The sequence below is a fragment of the Poecile atricapillus genome, chromosome 3, assembly GCF_030490865.1.
Source record: "Poecile atricapillus isolate bPoeAtr1 chromosome 3, bPoeAtr1.hap1, whole genome shotgun sequence".
NCBI lineage: Eukaryota > Metazoa > Chordata > Aves > Passeriformes > Paridae > Poecile > Poecile atricapillus.
Window position 1 is genome coordinate 94,067,828 of NC_081251.1, and position 24,676 is coordinate 94,092,503.

General features: G+C 40.1%; 1 protein-coding gene across 1 annotated transcript in view; it reads right to left on the reverse strand.

Annotated features, from left to right (window-relative positions):
- The window catches only part of KCNH1 (potassium voltage-gated channel subfamily H member 1), a 173,480-nt gene that overhangs the window by 84,785 nt on the left and 64,019 nt on the right, over positions 1–24,676 (reverse strand). Inside the window, exons 8-9 of the mRNA XM_058835556.1 lie at positions 4,425–4,624; positions 585–837 (exon numbers count right to left, since the gene is read on the reverse strand). Coding sequence (XP_058691539.1) covers positions 585–837; positions 4,425–4,624 — 453 coding nt within the window. The remainder of the gene's footprint in view (positions 1–584; positions 838–4,424; positions 4,625–24,676) is intronic.

Here is a 24,676-nt window from a genome sequence, read left to right on the forward strand (position 1 = left end):
GTATCACCTCCTCAATGCTCCAGCCACCCCATGATTCATCTACATCTATTGGATTATCCCACTCTTTTCTGTTAGCTCTGCCTCAGAATGCTGTTCACACCCCTATCAGTTTCTTTGCAATGCCTCCAACCCAAAGCTGCCATTCCAAGTTAACACAAATCGGCTCTAAATGTTTTAAATTATTTTGACATTATAGATAAATATTATTTCAACCTGACATCTTAAATAAATCGAAGTGGAAAAATTCCAGCAAAAGCAGATTATTATGGGGGGTGGTGTGAGTGAGGCAGGGAAGCCAGGCGCTTCAAAAACAAGTTTTCTAAAGTTCTAAATGGAATTTCTAATTAAAAGGGATGTGTCAAGAGAGGGAAAACCCCAAGAATGACCAGGACCCCATGCTAAAGTAGTTTCCATTGACCAGATGAAACAGGTTGAAGTAATCTGGATATTATATGGTTGTACTTTAAACCTCTCCAGGCTGTAGCAAAACCAACTTAACTGAAGCTTTTTAAAGAATGATTAGAAGAGGCTATAAATTGCTGCACATATTTGTATTTATGCATATTACCAGCTCTGAAACTCACCTAATATAGCAACGACTTCATCATCCTGGATTACTTCCAGGGAGCCCGAGACCACGAAGCAAAGGCTGTCGACGCTCTCCCCAGCGTGGTAGATCAGGTCTCCTGGAGCACAGTGCACTGTCTGGAATTCCATGGCGAGCGCCCGCAGGCACCCATCGCTGGCCAGCCTGAAGGCCGGGTGCTCCTTGAAAACCTTGCGGTTCAGATGCACACAGATATCTGCTCTCATGTCCTTAGGGCAAATCTGCAAAACCTGACAGCGAAATCAGGCAATCAGTTTCTGCAAATGGCTTCTACCTGCCTGCTATGGCTAGTTTACCACTCAAGGTTTAAGAACTACTTTCCTCCTTCTTATAAAATTTCTAATCTCAGAGTGTATGTTTATTTTTATATTATTTATCCACATAAGCCTCAATACTAACTTAGTCTACTTTATAACACCTCACGGAAAACACTGTTTTCATCTCAGCAACATGCTCTGCTGGATATTGAATCACCAGAAGGCCTCAGGTTTTTAAGACAATAAAACTTAGAGCACAGCAGTACAGAAAGCATTGAAGAAAATCTTCCTGAAGAATTGTTTCTAGAGGGTAGGTCACTTTTTTCATAGGCAGATTCCGTGAAAAGCCTGCAATAGTAATATGCTTTAATGACTAAAACAAATTATTTAAACTTTAATTAACTCATAACGTTGAGAATTGCAGGTATTCAAATTTACCCCTCAATGACACTACCAAGTTGTTTGTTTATGCAGGAAAGGGATTTTAAGGTATGATGCTGTTTTGGGCAGCTTTTGATCTTCCAAATGCAATGTTCCTCACGGCAATTCATGATGTGTGCTCCTAAGAGAACAAGAGCTGATGCTCAGCACAGCGGGTACCAGCCAGGGCCATTTCTGAAGGGTTTTAATATAATACAGACAGCCGAGTGGAAAGAATACAAAATCACTGCTGCGTGTACAGATTAAAAGTGGAAAGAAGTAATATGAACAGGGTTTGGGGATCACAAAATCCTTGATGAAGCACATCCAAGACCTATTGTTTGAGAAAAACATTGAGTAGTTTCAGTCTGCTTGTTTTGGGGTTTTTTTAAACTATTTTCTTAGTAATAACTACTCTATCCAATTAAGGAACACTCTGGTTGATCTTCAGAGTTAATCCCACACATTTTCCAAGGTGGAAAGAGAAGACTGTCTCATTGCAAATACTCCTGAAAAGCAAGAGTAACACAGGAAGCACTATGGCTATGTCTACGCTTTGAAATGGGGCTCTCTGCAAGATCTGAGCAGAGAACCAAACTCATAATTCTGTGCATGGCACTGGTTCCAGATATCATGCCTGGTACTCTAAAGATAAATAACTCCATCACCAATATCATCATCTTTGGTCCACCTGCAAACAGACATTTTATTACAGATATTACTTCTAAAAAGAGATGTATTTCTATAGTGCTTAGGTGTAGGGCACTCATGAATGATTTTTCTTGGCTGCCCTGTACAGCAGAGCTGCCAAACCTGCCAGTTCTCAGTTTTCCAGGCTCACAGAAATGGGCTGGGGCAACAAGACTAGCATTTAACAGGGAACACAGGCAGCAGCCATATCTGTCATTTCCATTGTCTCATTTACTCTGGCAATGAAAATATTCCCTAGTGGCATATTCTTGCCAAATTTTACTACTGGAATTACACACACACACTTTTCAGTTACCTGAATATCATATAGCAACAATGTCACAATAGAAATAGTAGCAAAAACCCCTAAATATACAAAAGAATATTTAAAATTATGCTATTATCCAAAAACCTTTTGGATAAAAAAAGACTTCTTAGAGGAAGCTAACTAATTTTCCACTCTCCATTTAAAGAAGTTGTCTCCAACTTTTGTGTTTCACTTCACAAAAATTAAAGGGATTAAAGACATTTGAGAGTTACAGATAAATGGGAGAAGACTTTCATTTGTCCAGGAGGTAAGAAATGTATCTTCATGGATCAATTTTAGAATCTTTCAGTAGCTGTTGGCTAAATTTCATTGCACTGGCATCTTCCAGACTTGTAACTTAGCACGTCTGCAGTTAACACTGAACTGACAAATTTGTGGCCTACAAAACAGTGATAGGACCAGTTCTGTGCTCAGTTCACACTTAAGTCTCTGCCCCATCTGCAGGAAGCTGTGCTGCGTTTCAGAGGACAGTGACTACCACTGTTCTGTCTCACGAGCGATACATGTTTTATTCATGACATCCCAGAAGTTATGCACAGGCATCAGAACTACAGAGCTCAGACCTGGGAGTTTATGGATTGGCACAGCCAAGCATAGCTTTTGCTGTGCAGATGAAAGCTGAGCTCTTGGTGTAGCAGTCACGGCCAGTGGCAGTTCAGCTATGAACACACCAGTGTTTGAAACCAGCACCGTATTAAGCTCTTTGGTGTCCTGACAATTGGAGACTTTTCTCCTGTTTGTTAAGATAATTCTCAAAGGCTACACTGGGTATTGTTGTACTGGGTTTGGTTTATCTGCTGTATAAAAATAAACCCTTAAAGCATTTCTCTCCTTATCAAAGGAAGTCAAGAATGTACATTGAAGATAAGCTTAAAAAACAAAACAAAACAAAACAAACATGTTTTACATAGCATTTTTTTCTTGTTGTTTTTTTAAAATGATGACAGGAGTTTGTAATGGGGGCTGAATGAAAAAAACAGCACTCATTACACTATGTATCCTCAGATGTCTCTCCACCTTCACCAAATGCACCTACTTCAAATCACAACCCCACACAAAGACAGATTGTGAGAAAACATGCAGAACAGATTCTAACCAGCACTATCCAGCACTAAAATACCATTTCTTTCTGAAAGCTAGTGTGACAGACAGTGCTTACAGAATCATGTCTGGGATCTAAAAATGGCAGATATGCTGAAGACCATTTAGGAAAGCAAACAGTGCCCTGTGTGCCCCTCAGTCTCCAGGCAGCTCAGTGCAAGGCCACATCTGTTCTACTCCTTCATAACGATGCTTTAACAGCTGTACAGAAATGACACTGTTTGCTCTTTAACTGCATCATCCACAGTTCAGAATACTAAATTAAGCTGCCAAACAGAAGGCTGGTGACCAGAGCATTGATATGATTTCCTGAATGATCCACCTCACAAATCACACTTCTTTACAATCAGAAGAAAAACTGTCTATCTCTACAAAAGCTGGCAACTAATATGAAAGCGACAAGGAGTTACTTTTGTACATTTGTTCTGGTGAAAGGCCATCTGCTATTTTAAAAGACACAATGGGAATTTATTTCTAAATTCAATGAATCTGAATGATAACATCTGCCTTACATAAAGTAGATTTCAAGTAATACATTATTAAATACTTCCAGTTTTCATTAATATTTTTAACCTGCACACAGAATATTACATTCAAATTCTCCAACAACAACAACAAAATTACTTTGTTTTCAGGCCCACAGAGCTGCAAGCAACCTCACAAGAAATATTGAAAAATAAAAAAAACTCACTTGGAAAAGCTGTGGGATTGTGTTACAATCCAGAACGTGTTATTTACTTGTCACCTTCATTTACTGCAAGCTGAGCTTTGTCCTTTATCATTTTTATACTATTTCATGCCATTTCACTAGCAAAACACACATACTTTTACCACTATCATATGTCAATATGATAGAATAGCTGAAATACTGTATTTGAAAGTTTAAAATTAAGGGAAGCTGCTGCTTCCCTTAAAAATATTTAAAGAATATTTGTCTCCTTTACTAAGACAGTACCTCCTGTTTACTTTAATGGACTACTTTCAGGATGTGACTTCTTTCCTTGCAGTTTAATTTACTTACCTTTTCAGTATCTATTCCTCTGGACATTGACCAGGTGGAAACAATGTAATCCATCACACGTTCACTCAGTCCTTTAGGGACCTGGTAGAGCTTTAAAAAGTCCCGGACACTGTTCAGCATTTCATGGTATCTGTTGGTGTTAGCATACATTTGCTGAAATATGGTTGTCACATTACCAAAAATGGTGGCATACAGAAGGGCTGTGAAAAAGAAAAAGCACAGAGAAAATACATGTTAAAATGTGGTGTTCATTTTGTGTTCCACTGGGCTTTAAGACTGGAAATGGTAGGTCACAAAAATGCATGCAAATATCAGTGCTTTACTAGGAAGGCCTGATGAGCTCAAGCACTTTATAGGTCACCTTCAGCACTACAAACTGAGGACCACCACCTATTTTTGTGAGAGCATGTCCTGCATCACAAAGCTCCTAAAACACGACTGTTTGTATTTGTCCATCAAACAATTCAGCAGTACCCAAAACCTTACAAAACCACAACAGAAGACAGAAGAATTTTAAGAAAAATACCTTGACAGCAAATACTTTAATTTTTCATCTCAGGTTTATAGCACCTGTGTTGAAATACTATCAGTGACAGATTTCCAGGCTTTAAGTGAATTATCCCAGTGGTAAGCTGAGTCATCGTTACCCACCTTGGTGTGACAACAACAATGCATCAAAGCAGAAGATGGAATAGGTAATACACAGCTACCATGGGTCAGTAATTTATAAACATAAGTTTAATAATACATAAAAACTCGCATTACATTTTATATTCTTCAGGCAAAAGAACAGCAAGGGCTGAGGGAAGAGCTAGAGCCCTCAGAGGCAGACCTTTGCACAGGCCTCCTGACTTCACACAACACAGTTGTGAAGCCAGCTGGTTCATCAGGATGGGTTTAAGAATAAACACGAGGAAGAAAAAAATGCAGTGTTTCCAAGCCTGGAGAGAAGCAGATGAAAACACACAGGACGTGAGAAGATCCATCTGCTGAAGCCCAAGACAGAACAGCAGGCTGGTGGCAGCCTCAGCAGCCAGGTTTGATAGCTTGCAGAGGCTGGGGCTGCGGCTCTTCCAGCCAATCCATCCCTGAATGAAATGGAGAGACAGGAAGCCTCAAGGGGAGCTTTCCTATGTTGTGAATCAGGTCAGTGATACGTGACAGGTTGGCTGTAGAGGGAGAGGAACAGTCAGACTGCAGATGTGATGATAACCACCCGTTAAGTGCTCTGGCTTGCTGAGTAAGTTCTTCCTCTTAATCATTTCCTGTCCCCCAAAACAAGCACTGAATTGTGAGTATCGTATCTCTTCCACCCGAGGTAAATCAATGAGAAGCCATATTTATAAAAAAATATATTTTGCCTTACTGAAGGCAAATTATTATTATTTTGCTGTTTATTTACTCCCTCACCAGCTATTAAAAAAGAAAAAAAAATCTTCGTCTCACTCCTTCCTTTGAGAATGCAGCTATTGATTCAGGTCAGTGTAATAGGCAGATATCCTTAAGCCAGCTAAGATGCTCTAAGGTTCTGTAGCCAACAAAAACCTTTGATACTCTGCAAAACAAACTTATGGGACTGTCTGTGCCCTGATCATCATGAAATGTAATTTAAGTTAAGGTTTGCTCAAGGCCTTTACACTGCTGATTTTCTGCAGAATTCCTTCTTGATGCTGCATGACTTTTCTTTCTATGAGCTTCTGTAGAGAATAGCTGTCTCTTTTTTCATCTACTCCTCTGTACAAACAGGTACAAAAATATGCAGAAAAATATGCACATTCAGTTTAAAGAAAAGTGGAGAGAATTAATATAGTGACCAAAACCATTTATTTTCCCTGTTTAACCTTAATTTGTGCCTGAACAAAACCGTATCAGGCAGTTCGATGAGTAGTGAAGAATGATAAAATGCTTTACAAAACAGATTTACCATAACAGCTCCTTAATCCATGAGTATTTTTGTATTAGAACAGCATTACCTATCCCTAAGTAAGTACTGGTTTGCTCTCTGTTACGCAAATACAAACATGACCCTACAGGAGACTGCAGCAGCACAAGGCAGCCAGCACAGCACTGAAACCAGTGACAACTAAAGAGAGGGTGGCAAGCAGATTTTTATCTGTAGGTTTCTTGACAACAGCACTTGTGTCCATACAACTCTCTTTGCTCTCTGGCAAACAATTCTCTCAAGTGAGACCTGGGGGTTCACTGTCTTGGCATGTACAGCTCCATGCCAGCAAAGGTAAAATGGAGTCCCCACTCTTCCCCATTAATGTCCAGCTACATGAAGCTTAAAGAAAAAACAGAAGTTTGGTCATATATTTTGATTATTATGAAGCAAGCAATTTCCACTGCAAATTACAGCTCCAGTATGACAATTATCTTGGCAAGAAAAATTATTCCTGCCTAGATTAATTTTTTTTAATTCCCAAATTTACAATCCTTAATTTATCATTAGCCAACCATTTTATTACTATTAAAGACACATTAAAGCCAAGGATTTTTGCAGCCTAATATTGGGTAAATTCATTAACATATTAAACCTTGAACTCTTCTGCACAGAAGTAGCTGGCTGTGTGCCTTTCCTTCCTTTCAAAAGAATAATGAAATGAACCCACCGCAGTAGACTGCAGCCCCAGACTGATTTCAGAGACATACATTCTACTAAAGGAAGAAAGTTGGGCCATTTATGATAGACCAAAATCTCCAGCATTTCCTCTCCAGATCCCTCAGAAATTATATAGCCCTCACCCTCTGACATTAATATTCTTTTCTGACAATAAAGAAAAACATGTTGTCCCCAACAATGTGGCTGTTCATTTACACTGTGGTCTGTGATACTCCATTTAAACCAGGGTTTAAATAACATCACAGATAGGACCATAGTAATTTCAGTGGCAAATTACCCACAAGTGAATCATGAAGGTCAGACACAGGTTGCAAAGGTCACCAAATAATCTGCTACTTCTAGTGATGTAACAAGTAAGAATACAGAAATAAATACAAGCCAGTGTACGTGTCAGCTACCACAGTAAGGGATCTGGGGTTTTATTTTAGAATTATAAGAGGAAGAATTTCTATCTGTAAGAATGAGAGGTTTACAATTACCCAAATTACAGATGTAAGTGCTGCATTTGGTTCCTGAGATGAATCAACAGATTGATGATGGTTTGTTCAAAATGCACTCATCCAATGTGCACAGAAGAGCTACACAGCAACAAGTGAGACCAACATCGGCTAGTGAACAATCTCTTATATCTTGCACCCAAGAATTGCAGTGCCTTCTGAAAATGAACTACCTTCATTTTTGCTGTCTGGAAAGCTGATTGAGAAAGTCTGTCTGTATGTAAATTCCACTTAACAACTAGAAAACCAAAATAAACCCTTTTTACATACTGCAATAACCTAAGTACTATTCAAAGAGCAAGCACCTGCATTTGCAAATAGTAGATGATTTAAATGTATAATTGCACTTCTGTTTCACCAACAAGTTCCTAGTATACAACAAATTATTCAGCTGAGAGAAGGCTGAATCTGTTGCACTGTATCACTTCTTACTGAATATGAAACACAACTGTAAATTAACCACAAAAACTGCATGTCTCAAAGGCATTTTTCAGATAACACATTGTGAGGTCACACAAAATTAACATTGATCAGATAAAAAGAAAAGCAATAATTAATTGTATGGATCATCTCATAATTACATGAGAAAATGACATTATTTTCAAATGTGCAATTAGAACAATGTAAGAGTTTATAATTGCTTGAGATTAGGAGTCTTGATTAGTGGTAATTATGCCTACTTATGGGTAGAGAGCATGCAGTTAAAAGAAAAACACTGAACTATTAAATACAATATGCAAGTAAATACCAAACTGAACAGGTATCTTAAAGAATTGTTTACAGACCTAGTTTTGATAGAATTGTTATTTGTAGTCTTGCAATCTGATATCAAAGCTTCTGAAGTGAGATGTACTTATCAATTATCTACATAACCTTCTAGAACAGTACAGACAGACCCAGAGCTGCTTAACTCGGTACTTCTTAGGAAGCTTTGTGTATTATAAAGTTTCCTATTTGTAATCTTTTATCTACCTTTTTTTTTTTTAACTAACACAATGTATAAAGATATAATTCCATTTAGCTAGTAAAGAATAAATGTAAAGAAGTTAGCCAAAATCTAATAGGTCAATTAATTTTTTGCACTTCATGATTTTCCACAATATCTATCCAGAACATTTCCACCTGTTAGAAAACAAATTACAATTGCTAATCTTAGCATGTAGATAACTTCCTGAATTTCACAACCTCGGAAAAAGACATTTTTTTAAGTGAAAGTAAATTCCCAGAGGAGCTCTCCCCCATGCTGTCCAGTAACTGTTAAATACTGCTCTTTCCACAGCTCTCTGTTCTCCTGGATTGAAACAAACACTGCTCCACCTCCCTCTTTCATTCCACCAGCTTCTAATTTGCACCTCCAAAGCAAGGCAGTAGCAATGGCAAAGATCAGAGAGCCAGCACACTACTGAGCAAGTCTGAAAATCAATTTAATGGCAAAGAGCAAAGCAGAAAGCCTGAGTAGGCCATGAGGGACATGCACATCAAACCATGTGGCGCAAGCACTTGACTTCTAGTATGAAAGATGAGCGACCACAGGCAAATTTTATTAAACTCAGAGTTAAATTCTACTGCAAATCTCACTCTCATCATCACATCTGGTGAAATCAGTCTGCTGGCAGCAAAACTGGGACAGAGAAAGACAACAGTGGGCTCTGGCTACAATGGAAATGTCTCCCCTGCAGAAGGGTAGGACACCAGTGAGGACGCAATTGATAAAGGCTGAGCAAGAGACCATTGGCACATTCTTTCATCTTCCCATCACCAAAAAAACCAAGAACTGCAGTGAAATGCACGTCAGAGACATAAACAAGGGAACAGCTGCTCTAAGAAGCCACTTAAGCAACTACGAAGGACTAGAGTAGTAGAAACATCTGTGCACCTTAAAATAGGCTGTCTGCAGAAAGGGAAGTTAAGAACAGCTATGGAACAAACACCACAAGCAGCCCCCACTGCTTCTCTCCCCACACCCTTTCCTAACTCTACAAAATAGAAGCAGCAGCCTGCTGCTACAGCAGCACAGCCATATAATCTCCTGTTATCGATTTGCAATGACTTACATTTTGCCAGTTTAAGACTTAATATGGAAGAATAGAGGCAAGTGCTGGTAAACTACCAAACTTTCTAAAGATGCTGAAATCCAGCATCCTTTAGGATGCCTCAAAGCCTTTCTTTTTATTTTTTTTTTATCTGGAAGCACCCACACAGCTGATAGGAGCAGTTACAGGTGTTTTGGCTCGCAAGCATCCTGCACAGTACAACTCTGTAAGAGGTTTTGCTTTTGCCTTTTTTTGGCCATTTTTGGGCTAAGATAAACAGTGTGGAAAAACACACAGAGCAAAACTGATCGGAGTAGCAATCAGAGCTAGAGGACAAGCCAAGAGAGCAAACTTCAGCATTAGCTCTGTTAGAAAGCTCTTCAACATAAACAGCTCTCTCCAAACTGACAGTGAAGGGCCAACACCATCCTGCTCTCTGTGAAAGGCTGCATCTTGGATTCAAGAGCTGGCTTATGAAAAGAGAGGACGAAGCCTCCTGCCAATCCTTACAAAGGAGGAGTGGTGGCTATTACCTCCCTGGCCAGGGCTCCTACTTCTGTACAGAAGAACCTGAATAAATTAACACAGTCCCACTAATTAACACTGTAAAATCTGGATTGACAAACTGAGAAGTGTCCAAACAAGTAAAATGGCAAGAATCCTGATTCATGAAACTCATCACTCATTTGTTTTGACAGCTAGAGCTTAATATTATGTTCACCCTGAAAGGTGCCAACAGTCACCAGAGGGGGATTTAATGGCAGCCACAGACTCCACTGCAGTCAATATGCTTGCAGAAAAGCAGATTACTAAAGTAATCAGATGCACAACAAGTAAAGAGTAGCCTGTGAGGATTTAAATGTGTTCTTGGTGGCAAAATTAAGGAGTAAGAACCTGGTCATACACTACCTTTCTGCTGTAAAGAAAGACCAACAGAACACAACACAAGCATAATGCTGAAAGGAATTAAAGAGCATCCTGGGTATAGTGAGACTTCAAGCTGACAGACTTTGAAATCCCTAACCAAGAGCATCTCTCACTTTCAGAGAAACAGGGTTGCACACTCTGATTCTATAAACAAACAGCACCTGCAGACCAATGAGTTCACCTGGCTCTTCTTACTTAAATTACCTGAAGGCATCCATTTCTCTGCAAGGCCCAGCATTTCCACCAACTGGTGAGTGCCAATAGGGGTAGCAGTGTTTTACATCCAAAAGTGCATCATAAACCAGACAGGAAGATGTATTTTGTGCCTCAACTTACAGGTAAACCTGACAAAAAGCTATGAGTAACTCCAAACATAGTAATACCTAATCATTAATTGAAATTAAGTCCTTAACCCTTGACAGGAAGAAGACTTTCCAAGAACTAGTATAGTTTAATTAACTAGTCTACGGAAAAATCCTTGCACAATAAATTTATTTCGGTCAAAATATAACAATATGGGACAGCAAGATCAACAGGCAAGATTTGAAATGGGAAACACCAGTGTGATAAATCAAAGGTAAGACTAGAGAAAAAGGAAGATTCTACAGAAAATGGCACTTCCCAGTCACCTCTCCAAATTTTATTCCCCACAAGATAGGTTTATCTCTGATAAACTAAAACAGAATGGCAAGAGAATGTACCAATTTGCAGCAACTACAGTTCCTGTAAAGAGCAGCATATTTATCACAACATCTTCAGGAATGTCATAAGGGATTAGTCTAGAGCAACACTGAAGTACACATCCTCAAAACATGGAGCATCATCAAGATCTTGGTTGATGTGCCAATTTCATTACCAAGAGGAAACTAAGTGTACAAACAGATAACAGCTGGAAAAATGATCTCTATTCCAAACATACCAGGGCAGACTCCCCAGTGGTACCAACACAGGATGAACTCAGCTCAGTATATTCACTAGCAGGTTTTACCATGATGAGAATTAGTAAAATGCCAAAACTGATTAAATCCTCTGCAATTTGTGAGAAAGGACACTCTTTTACTGTTTTGTAGAATTTTATGGACAATAAAATTTAAATTGTCTAGAAAATTGAAATGGATTTCCATTTCATTTCCCACCACTAATGAACAGATCACCATTTAAATGACGACTGAGCCATTTAAGGGCATAATTTTTCTTCTACAGTTTATACAGGGTAATGCATGGCCATTTTCAATTACTTGGTTAAAATTAAATCTCCAGATACTGCTTCTAGAGTTTTACTCATTCGCACCAATATGAAAGCTTTTGTTTTCAAAGCTGTTTTATCTACGCTCAACTTAGCTCAAATGGTTTGCCCCAATTAAACACCAACTCTCCTCATTTTAAAATTTATTACTGAAATAGAACTACACCAACAAAAGAACAAAAACAAAAATCAAAAGCCACAATTAGGAAAAGTTATTTTCATGTGAAGCTGCTTACATATGTAGCTTGTTAGCATTCCTCTGTTCACGCTATTTCCTCTGTGACTTGTATGATCCTTCCTATGAGGCCTTGCAGGAGGCAAATCAAAGGGATACTCAAGGAGATCATCTGTTATCCAAACTTTTGGTCCTTTCCCTACATTGCTGCTACACATTCCGCTGGGCTTCGCACTGCTGGCTCCAGCCTGCTCCTGCTGGCAACTATTTTGCAATAAACTATCCATGGCTTTTGAGAGGCCAGGACTCGATCTGAATTTTGCACACCAAAACAACCATCCAGCACTTACATATACTGATTTCTGGACAAAACTTGCCCCCATCACTGATGCAACACAAGAGTTTAGTGGCTAAACTCTTGTTCAAGCAAGAAAAAGAATTCTTGTTGTTCAAGCAAAGTTCAAGCAAAGTTCTCCTGTCTGATTCCTTTTGGTCATTGCTCCAACCTCATTTAATTAAGGAATCTTATATTTGAGTATGGTATTCAGAGTAATTCTTTATTCCAAATGATAATTGGATTCAGGTGGCTTCTCTCTCCTCCCACCAGAGCACCCATGTGAGAAGTTCATAACTGGCTGTATTCCTTCCTGATCATGTTCAGTGAGAACATGATCACTGGTGGTGATTATGGTTCCTGAAACCACCAGTGAGACTACAAGGAGGAAGGACCCAAGGCTTCCCCTTAGACTGCAGTGATCTCATTTCTCATTAGGCTTAAAACCTCTAGTCAGCTGTGTTTTAAATACTACTGCAAGGTGTGGGCATGTCTGCCTGTGATGAAAGTTAAGGACACAGTTCAGAGAAACACCAAGACAATGCATTTCTCTTCGACCACTAACTTTCATCCAATGACTTACAAGTCATAGACATCTTCTGCCGTATATGTAGCAGTACAGCACAGTCTTATTTTAGGCTTTCTCTTCTCTGAGAACAAATTAAAAAGTTAAATTTTAATGCCTATAAATTACCCCAACATAAAAGCAGAGTGGGATGGAGGTACTATGGTTCCATTGTGAAGAGAACCAGAGGTAGGTGGTAGAGTGCTGGCCTCAACCAGACAGCTGATGGAAAAATTGCATATCCCTTATCTCACAGACTCCAGAGAGAAGACATTTCTTTGGATTAACTGTATTGTCCCCAAACCAAAAACTAGTTAAACAAAACCCTGAAAACAACTGAAAGTGGGTAACTGGAAGCCTGTGTCTTCCGTAGCTCACCTGGTTTACACTCAGCAGGCCCTTCAAGCTGACTTTGCTCTAAGCAGTCACACTGTGAAACCAGCAGTGACCTCTGCAATGACCAGACACCAGAGAGCCTGTGCTATTCACCCAGGAGCTGCCAGGTCTGTTCAGGTGACAGACCAGCCAGCAAGAGCTAAGGGCATGGCTGCACCTGACAGGATTAATGGATACTGGACATAAGGGCAACAATTAATTCTCAGTTCAGATCTCCTCCACTGTGAAATTAAGCCCCAAAAGCTATTGCACTTAACTGGACTATGCTGTACCTGTGTGCTTTGCCTCTCTACAGCTCAGTCTGAAGCTTTTGATGCGACAAAACCTTGGTAAGCCACCCTGGGATGTTGTTATTTCAATAACCACAGCCAGACTGCAAGGTCTCATCATTAACCTGCCAATCCCTTCATGCACATGCACAATTTCTACTTCTGGGTGCAACAAGTATAAACAAGTTACGTGACTATATTCTACACAGGGTTTTCAAGCACTTCCCAAACAAGCCTAAAGACAAAACCTCCCCTTTTCTCGTATCTGTAAATAGCTACAAAGACTTAATACCGTTCATAACACAAATAAGAATCATGAAGTTTGGAATTTAGTTGACTAAACCAATGAGGTCGGAGACAAAGATGACATTTACCAGTGAAGACTAATTTGGGGTGGTTAAAGAACAATTGTCACTGGAATGACTAGGTCTGAGTCATGCTCCTCCCACACACTAATCACAGGTGTGCTTGCAGACCAAAATCAATAGGTGCACACAGTATTTACAAGAATGTGACACGGGAATAACTCATAGACAGTGGCTTCTCAAGGGTGCCCTGCTTTACTGACGAATGAAATGACAGGCTAGCAAAGACACAGATGGTTTATCAAAAAATGACTGGAACCACTGTTGAGTTTTTAATGACAAACCATGGATGACTGCATGTGAGAAGAATACTTGCCTCTGGAGCAGTGAAGAGGGTTACAGCCTAACTTTCCAAAACAGGTATTCATTTCTGTTCCTATGGTTCCAGTCTTAAAGGTGCTTCTGTTCCAGGCTGAGTCTGCTATTTTATTAGAACTCAGCAGGACTAAAAGCCCCAGTGAACATACATACAACAGAGTTCCATACCTCACTTCTAAAAAGAATTGTATTTATCATGATATTCAGGGGTAGATGCTATTGCGTAAGAGATACTGCCTAAATTCTTTTTAAAGTAAACATTACACGGAAATCATCTGACATCTAAAACCATTTTGTGCTTTGGTAAGTTTGTTGGCAAGTCACCACAAAATGCAAATATATTTGCACATAAACAAACATATATATACAGTCAGAAGTAAGGACGTATTATTATCCCACTGGGACCTTTTTAGAGAACTATTCTGCTTGTGCAGTGCCTGCCAGGCACACAGGAATGGTATTTGCAGATACTAATAAGCTGAAGCTGTCCAACAGAAAGTACAGAGGACTCTCAAAGGCAATGGAATATCTCTGCCAGTAGTTTGCAACTACAAACCTCATCCAACAGTTAGGCACACAAAGCTTTTCCTTGCTTAGGGGAAGAACGATCGAGAAAATTGTACTTCAAGTATAATCCCCTGCAGTCACTGAACATCTGGGATACAACAGGCCTATGTTTCAAATATCAATGCAGGAGCAGAGACCTGAACACAGGTCTTCCATTCTTTCTGAAGAGTTCCTCCACCTAAAGGTGACTGAGTATTTTGAATCAAAGAGAAAGGAAAGGAAATTAAAGGAAAGAGTTTTTACAAGTAGAACTGTTCCAATCTCCATAAATACAGCAGGGATATGTTCACAGTATTTCCATATCCTTGGAGTCTTTGAACCATGAAATAATGGATTAGAATGGAGGAGGCAGATATCTTGACATAAACACAGGCTTCTCTGCTCTCACCTCTCCACAGAGTAATGTGTTTTCTGGCAGACTTGCTCAGAGAAGCTTTACTTGACCAGCCACAGCAGATGGAGAACATCTACTATCACTCCCAAAAGATCCTTGGAAAAGTAATTTCTAAGATTCGTTGAAGTGATTTTACATACGTGTATGAGCAAAGTCTTAGGAATCACAAGGAAATAATGCAGTTGTACCAACTGGTGAAAGTAACCAAAATCTCAGCATAAGTAAACCCTAGCACATCATCGGGAGTTAAACCTCAGAGTAAACTTTTCATCATAGTGACATGGGGTACGCAAGAGCAATGGCTCCTCCTGAATTTAAATCCTGATCTTTGGATTCCAAAAGGAAAGGTTCCCCCAGATGCCCACTGTCTGCTGACACACCACTGGATGTAGCTTAACCCTGCAGCAGTCCTATGGCAGTCATTAGTCACATTCCCTGAGAATTCTTACAGATCAAGGATAACTTTCACAACATCAGAGGACTTCCAGAAGAGTTTTTGCAGTTGTCACAAGTTTTTCCTTGTTTAAGCATTGAAGAACTTGCCTTCTGTAATTCAATTATCTGCCAAGTACAGAATCACCTAAGTAGCACGTTAAATCTTCCAGATATTAAATTATTCCTTCCTACTGATGGAGGCAACAAGAAAATCTTACAGCTCATTGGAGATGAATAGTAAGATTTGGGCAAACAATTGTGGCAAATATATTCCATGTCATTTACAGGCATTGACGTTGTCTAAGGATAAAGAAGTAAAAAAGCAGGAACTTATTTTTGCACCTAAACTGTGTAATAACCTGCATGCTCACCTTTTGAAAGCTATGTGAAGAACTGTTTGTAAGCTGTGTGTGCTACCATGAATATTCATTTACTGGTCTTCAGCACAAGGCAAGGATAGAATGCTTTTCAACAGCTTGAATTTTTGATATTGCATAGTTACTCCTGGCTGACAGATATTAATGATTCTTGACAGAATGCTTATCTTTGAGCTCTTGCTGTAATCAATCAGCACAAGAGCAGCAGGCTATTAAAATATTTTTCTGTCAAGCTCTCTTGACATGCTTTGAATGGTACACAGCCTCAACGTTGGGTTTGGATTTTTTTGTGTGTGTTTTGTTTGTTGGATTTGTGTTTTGTTTCCAGTTGTTTTTCGGCAGTTTTTGTTGTTGTTGTTTTGGATTGGCTTTTTAATAAGAGAATCTACCTGAAACTACACAGCTGGACTTCCTTTATCAGCACCTCTTGAAGTTGTCCTTAAATATCAGCCCTGATGTTGAGCATTTAGAATCCAGTCACCATGGTTTCAGCTCCTTCTGACAAATATCCCTCTGTCTTCTTTCTATCCTGCCTTTCTCCATCTACACATGCATACACACTCTTATTTAAAACAATTTATCCCCGTCAGACTCTTGCCATCTACCTGGCCCATAATTACTCTTCATGCCTCCTTTCAGAAGTTCTAACCTCCTGTGTTCTCTCACTTCTTCCAATTTTCTATTCAATACCCTGTCTTCCTCCAGCTTTTCAGAAACCTGTCATGGGAGCAGTTATTTAGCAGTCTCTTTGCATCACAAAGCCTGTAAAATTTAAATCAACAGCTTAGCAAGCCCATCAAAGGGGCTGCCAGACCTTCTTGGCCTCAATAGAGAAGCCTAATGACTAGGAGGGAATCAAAGTTAAATTAGATGGTCAGGAGAACTGGGACTCTTCAGAGATCAGAGGAGGGAAGCAGGGAAAGGACAGGGATACAAACCTAAATATGTAAGCATGGGGTGAAAGAGCAGAAAAGGAATGCAGATGAGGTTAGGAACACAGAACACAAAGGAGCAGCTGACAACTGAACTCATGAAAGCAGCAGAGAGTTTAAATGTCCAGTTTTCTGCACAAGCTTGGCTTTACTGATATCAATACCGTCCAAGATTAAAAGACACTTAAGTGGCACTGCAGAGGGAGGGAACAGATACACAATGGCATGGTGTGTACAGAGCACAGTGAAAGCCACTCTGCACTAGTAAAACGTGAAGAATTAAGAGTGGCAAGACAGGCAAAGCAGAGACCAGGAGCAGTTTGTATACAGCCACAGAGGAGTGTGTGACAGAGCTGGGAACTCAGCCCAAACCTGCCAGCTCAGGGCCTCTCCCTTATCCACCACCCCACACTGTCAGCACTGAAGAGACAAGCAACAGGGTTTTTTCACCTTTTGCTTTGCTCTTTGCCTATCAGCTTATTTCCTTTGCAGGTCATAACACCTGTTTGCTGTATCCAGAACCTTCTGCAAATTCAAGACACCTCTGCAAAGTCAAGCAACAAGCACCTATCTCTCTGAATGTTTGGTAAACAAATTCCAGAAGAAAAGCACTGTCCCTATCTGAACCTCCATTACTTCAGTAAAAAGAAAACGTGCCAAAAGCCTGCTTAATGAAGAAACAGTGAGTTAGGATCATGTTCACCAAGATCTGCAAGTGAAATGCAGCAGTAGAAGGCTGAGCTGTGGCTTACACACATCCCTAAAAACTTTGTTTGAAGAGCGTGTCAACATCACGACTGCCATGCAAGCCACTTTAGACTGAGCAAGTCAGATCAAAATAACACAGTACCAGTGATAACAAATAGTCCAGTGACAATGTTGTCTTTGCTAGAAGCTAATGAATATAAATTCATCCATTTTTATATCTTAAAGCAAATACTCTATGATTTTTATTTGCTTTTCTCCATTATTTCAGTGATGAAAGCTTAGGGAATAAGCTAGAAAGATGAAAAAGAAACACTTTAGAACAAGCCAAGGAACACTAGACAACAAATCCAGAGAGATTATTGCAAAGGACACTGAAGAGGAGAAAAACATTGGGTCCTGACAATATCCTTCATACAAAGCCTAAATAAACAAGTTGACACAAGCAAGGTGTGAAAGAGAGGGATGAAGTCCTTTGTGTTAATCTGCAGACCGACAGAAAAGAGCTTCAAGAGCTGCATGGCCACAAATCTCTTCAGAGCATTTTCACTTGCCCAAGTTCTTACCATGAATGTGCCAAGACAGCATCCATCCCATCCATACAGAGACCACTTCTCTGCAGCTGGAAGGAGAGGAGACAGCGGTTCTTCTGAGCATGCTGCCAACATTTTGCATGTTGAACCCCTTTTCCTCCCCATCTCTGTGGATCTATCCCATTTGCCATTATTTTTCCATCAGTAACAAGCGAGAGGTGTTAAATCCTGAACAGTTCTAAAGGCTACATTACATACATGTGGTTTGAGAAGGGCACAGGAAAGAGGAAAATGCTCATAAAACCATTTTTGAGTGGAATCACTATGAGGATACCCAAAATAGAATACACTGTGTTTTCATATTCTTGATCCAAATGCAGAAGGGGAAAAACACACATGTATCACACAAAAGGCAGAAGATTTTTAAGGGTAATATTTTTTACTTCACCTCACACATTAACACTATGTTTTCCCTTCCAGATTATGACCACTGGGATCTGAAAATTTCCAGCATTTAATGGCCAGTCCTGACTCCCTCTGCTGGTACTTCATATGGTCTCCTCTTCCTCAGCCTTAGAATAGAAGCAATGTCCCTTTAGCAGCTCCAACAGTAAAGCATAGTGGGAAAGCCTTGTCACAGCAGTTTCATTAAGATATATAAATATTTCATTAAGACTTAAAAAATACTTTGGAATCTTTGAGGGTTCATTATCACAGCTTTTAGCTTTCCTGTATTATGCTGCCCTTGTATTTGCTGTCTAGTACATCTAGACTTCCAGCTAGACTAAAGTTAGAACAGAAGTAGTAACAAACATAAAACCTTTCCTTGCCTTAATGCATGGTTTCACAGTTCACGCAAAAAGGACAACTGGTAAAAAAAGTCTTAAACCCAATTTATCAACATTGCAATAAGAATGAAGCACAGAGAAAGCTTGAAATACAAGAAGTTGCAAGCTGGCAGTATGGGAGCTCATTAAAAAAAGCACTGCACAAGAATGCTCAAGGCAAATGCCATTCAAACTTTTTCAACTCTGAAGTTATTTAATCGTCACAGCAATCACAAGGGATAAGGCATTGTTTAAAGGAACTGGCTTCTGTAGGCTGTTCAGTCTTCTGGAAAGGTATTCATTGTAAATGTCTCACCAATTTAAAATGCTCCTCAGTTCTGAAAAGCAATCTTTCTGACCCGAGGCTTGATACCTCAAGTTGCAGAGCACCCTCAGCTGAAACAATCCAAACAATGTGGGGCTTCTGAATGCCCCAAAAGGCCACAGCTGTAAAACAGGGGCAAACTGAAATATTCTGCAAGTAGAAATACTAGTTTTACACACATACAAAGCTAAATTCATCATTCTATGTGTATTTATCACCAATTTCAGTAAATCAGCATTAAGACAACATAATTTCTGCATTAGTACTTTGTACTCCTTCCCTGAGCATTAAAAGCTATGGTACCAGGGCAGTATCAGGAAAATCTGCTTCCATATAATATACATTTGCATGGAACTGCCCAGTTTCCCTTTTCATTGCATTTGCAGTCTCTTAGACTGTTCTGACTGGATGAAAGCATGCTAAAAATGGAGCATGGAAATTATTACAATTGCTACAAAGCTGTGGACAAGCCAGTCTGAGACATCTGCTTACTTACTCAAATTTAAAAGACCTGAGTTATTCTGGAAAAGGTGTAGCAGCACCAATGTTGGCACACAGTTCCCTCCACCACAGTTACAGTCTTTTCTTGCTGAAGTATTCGTTTCTACACTGTCTTCTGTCAGCTAACAATCCATACCAGAGACCCACTTCTCTCCTTGCTTTCAGGAAAACTACAACCTGGCCCAGCCCTCCCGGCTGTATGTTTAGTGAACTGCTGTGTTTTAGTTTAATCCAGCACAATGTCCATAAGCATCCCACAAAGTGCATACATACACCAAAAGGCAAATTAACAGGTGCCATAGGTTCTCTCCCACCACCTTGGAGACCAGTTACACTTGGAAGAACTTTCAGAGAACCACACTATAGAAGCTGATCAATGACATTAAAATTTTTACCATAGGGTTTTAACAAGTTTAAAATTAAAGGGTAAAAAACTGAGTACAGTGTTGGTGCTGACACTTGTGCTGGTATCACACACTCAGTACTCAACGCTGCCAACGCAAACCAGCATGTTTCAGAAGGACCCCAGCTGAGGGAGAGCTTGAAGACAAATGATTTAACAGCTGCTTTCTGAGACAAGAGTTTAATTAACATAATCAAAGCCATTATTAGGTTAATCACCAATTAGCATCACCAATTAACTCGCTTATGGCCAGCCCCCAATATCTAGAAATCAGTGCTTAAAATGAAGCACACACAGCACTCTGTGGTCTCACACTGGACTAGAGAGAAACACAGCAGAGGAGAATTTACTCCCCAAAAGAAGACACGAAGGAGGATGCTTTTAAGGATCTCAGCAAACAAAACAATATAAAAAGCCCCAACTTTCATAATAAAAAGCAAAAAGTCACATTTGGCTGAAAACCAGACATGCTAAAAAGCACCTGTGCACAGCAGCACAGCTTGGGCAAGGTCAAGCACAGAACCCCCCATGCAGAAAACCACAGCTGTGCTGTTTGAGGCAAGCTTACAAAGGCACAACTACCAAAGACCAAGCTAGCTAACGCAGTAGGTACATACTATCCACTGACTAAAAGTTCAATCTGTCCATCACCCATCACCTTCCCAGGTGCTCCTAAGCTTCCCGTATGCCCTGGGCTCCAGCAGCACTATTTCTTCACTAGATGATACTGCTGCCACAGATGGGGGCCAGCCCACACTGCTTCTTCCAGTGGTTGCTTCCCCACAGCATGTGGTTGGTTGGGCTGGGCTGTGGGCACTGGCAGCTAAAGGGTGCCTACAGGTCCTAGCTGGGTGCTAGCTTGTCCTCAGAGCAGTGACTTTCAGGACCTACACGTGGCCATCTTTTTCCATGATTCATTCTCTTGGGTTACATCCAGAGAAGGCAATACATATAATTTTCATGTCTATTCGGCACTTCTACTGACATTAAACTATGTATATGGCTATCTCAATAACTGCATAATCTCGTGTGTCTTTCAAATTCAGCACTTTCCAGTAGGTCACTATTAAGTGTCCTTACATTGTTGGTATCTTCCTTGAAAGAAGACTTGGGTTTTTTCTAAGAATCCTCTTCTACGAGTATTCTCTTGCTGCAAAATTTCAATATTCAGCCCTGCTGTTCTTATATACCTGCTCTGAAGATCAAAATATCATTTTTAAAAATGGATAAACACCACCCTTGCTCTTAGAAATGGCTGACCTTGATTATCTCGAGTTGAAAATTGTAAGATTTAGAAAGTTACGAACATGAGTCAAATGGAAAATAGAGAGAAAATGTGTAGACAACCCTAATTATAGATGTTGTTATATTTTGTTGTAATGCCATCATGATGACAGCAGACAGATAATAGCAGTAAAATCATAAATAGTAGGAAGGACTCGGAACATAAGGAATAACACAAAGCACATCATCAGCCTGTGGAATAAAAAAAGCCATCAGTACAAGAACCTCTTTGTTTTTGGGGTGTGTTTGTTTGCCCATTCTAATGAGAAGACACGGGTTCAATCAAGCTGTTTTGAACATGATCATAAAATCATGTTTCCAGCCTCAAAATTGAGGTTGGAAATGACCTAAAGATCATCAAGTCCAACTGCCACTCCTGCACTGCCATGTTCACCACTAAACCATTCCCCAAGTGCCACATCTACATGTTTTAAATACCTCCAGGATGGTGACTCCACCACTTCCCTGGGCACTCTATTCCAATGCTTGACCACCATTTCCATGAAAAAATTTTTACTAATATCCAATCTAAACCTTCCCTGATGCAACCTCCTCTCATCCTGTCACTTGTTACCTGGCAGAAGACACCTATCTCCACCTGGCTACAGCCTCCTTTCAGGCAGCTGTAGAGAGCAATAAGGTCTCCCTGAGCCTCCTTTTTTCCAGATTAAGCACTCCCAGCTCCCTCAGCTGTTCCTCATCAGATCTGTGCTCCAGACACTCCACCAGCTCTGTTGCCCTTCTCTGGACTCACCCCAGCACTTCAGTGTCTTTCTTGTAGTGAGGGGCCCAGAACAGAGCACAGGATTTGAGGTACAGCTTCACCAGTGCCAAGTATAGGGATATGAACATTTCCCTGGTCCTGCTGGCCATACAATTTCTGATAAATAGTTATAGCTGTTATGCTCTGTTTGCTTATCTGAGTGTGATTTTTCAAGTCCACAGTTTGAATTACAGCATACCCAGTGTATTTGCTACACAGAAAGAGCACAGAGATCACACACGAGGCATACAGAAGCACAGTATGGTTTTGTTGTTGCACAGATATCAGCACTAACCTTATCTGTTGATAGTGGCAGAGAGTATATATCTGCAAAATGCAGCTCCTACCTGACAGGACCAGAAATATTAGTGCCAGCATTGAAAGTGTAGTTGTTTCCACAAATAACTAGGGAGTTTAAGATGGTAGAATTAGCCTGTGCTGCTAGGCTTCTCTATTTTAGTTTTTAATTCTCATTTTTACTTTTACAGTTCATCTACATTTTCTCTACTATACACTCTGCTTAAGTGTCACTGACATACAGGTATGTACACCCCTAACTTGAAAAACCATATACTCTTATGCCTTTCTTGTCTCCTGCTGTCTAAGGTCAGAGTTTTCCAGTGGGTCACCAACACACATAGTTATAAATCTTAATGCCACGTTCATTGTTTTTTATAAGTGTGATAATAATAAATCTATCTATTATAAATCTATTATAAATAAAAAATAAAATATTTATAAATCTATTCTACCTCAGAGGTGTAGCAACGAAATCAGGTTTGCAGTGTACTAAGTTGGGAAAATCTGAAGCTAAACCACAAATTATCAAGCACCCATGAAAAGTACTTGTCACAAAAGTTGATGTGACAGCACACAAAACAGTCTCTAGTTCTTCCAACAAGCAATATTTTGCTTGAACATTTAAAATTGGCACAATTTTTGCATTTGCAAACAGAGATTCTGAGTCAAGTTCGGAAGAAATCCAGCCTTTTAATGAAAGGTGTTTTACCTTCCTTGACTGCAGAAGCTCTTGAAACAGTGGCAGTTCTCATGGAGTCAAGTCCTTGCAACTCTTCCCAGAACACTTCAGGAATGGCATGGCTGGAGTCAGGAGAGGAGAAATTGACACAAAACTAAAATCTGATCCTTAGGGTGCACAGGTTTTGTGGACTGTGTGTTATTTTCTTCAGCTGGAACATTTCCATGCTACCCTCCTCTCATAGGGGACCTGACCATTCAGAACTGGGGCACCAAGGAGCAGTTTGCTTCCCCTACCCTCCCTGGACACAGGCTCAGCAGAGACTGGGAGGAAATTTGCTGTTTCTCAGCTGTAGCTACCCTAAATGCTCTTTTTTCACTTTAGATGAATCCACAGCCTGTTGAACCGCAAGAAGCAAGTAATCCTGTGGCATATAAAATGAACAACAACCAATGGGTATTTTAAAGAGCAGGTTGTTTGGGAAAGCAGCTCTGCTTTACAGGAGTGCTCTTGGTTCACCAGGCAGCCAGCAACCGATGGCAAAGTCCTCCAAAACTGCTAAAACAGAAGTAGTGCTCTGTAGCTACTGAAGGACAAACTTTCCCATTAGCAACCAGCAGGAAATTTGGCTGTGTGGCCTCAGGCAAACATTACTGTGCATCAACCATTTTGTGCATCACTGCATAGAAAATGGTACAAAATCAGATACTCTTCTCTTAAACGTATAAAGCAGCATTCTCTAGCAGGTTAAGGTTAGAGACAGCAGCTGAAGGAGGAAAAAGCAACACTAGCAGCACGCACACATGCACAAACATAGCAGTCTCAGATTTAAATTCTTTCTTTTCTTCAACCCGTATTGCCTTCTTCTGGGAAGCAGGTTGTTTCGCTGCCCATTTACCCAAAATTATTCAAACTCTTCAGCCATCTCCAGTGTTACCTTAAAGCACGGGCCTACAGATCCTGTCCCCAACCCCTGACAATAACCAACATCAAAAGCTTACAGGAAATATTTCTCATTCACATGCAGCGCTTTCCCAGAATTCTTCCCTACTGCTCTCCCCTTCCGATACTGTCTCATATTTAATCTCTGGGGAGTGTGTACAGCCATGATGTTGCTTACAGAACAGCTGTAGGAAGGAGAAAATGTAACTGCTGCCACAAGGGCAGTATTTGTGTCATCAACACATATTCAACATTCACACCTGTTTGCGCAGAGTGTGCAAGGCTAGAAAGTTAGCTCTGTTCCTGACCAGTTCTACCACAGCTAGTCCCCCAAAGCAAGAGAAGACAAGATTCACAGCAGACTGTTGTCCTTCCCAACTGAAGGCAAGTGGCTTTAAAAATGTGGTTGCCCACAGGCAGTTACCTTCCTCAGTTTTTGTATGTCTTATCTATCCCAGTATTTCACTGTTGAACTGCCCATTTCATTGTGCTTTGGAACTCCATGTACTGAACCATTCATACCTTTTTGGATATAGC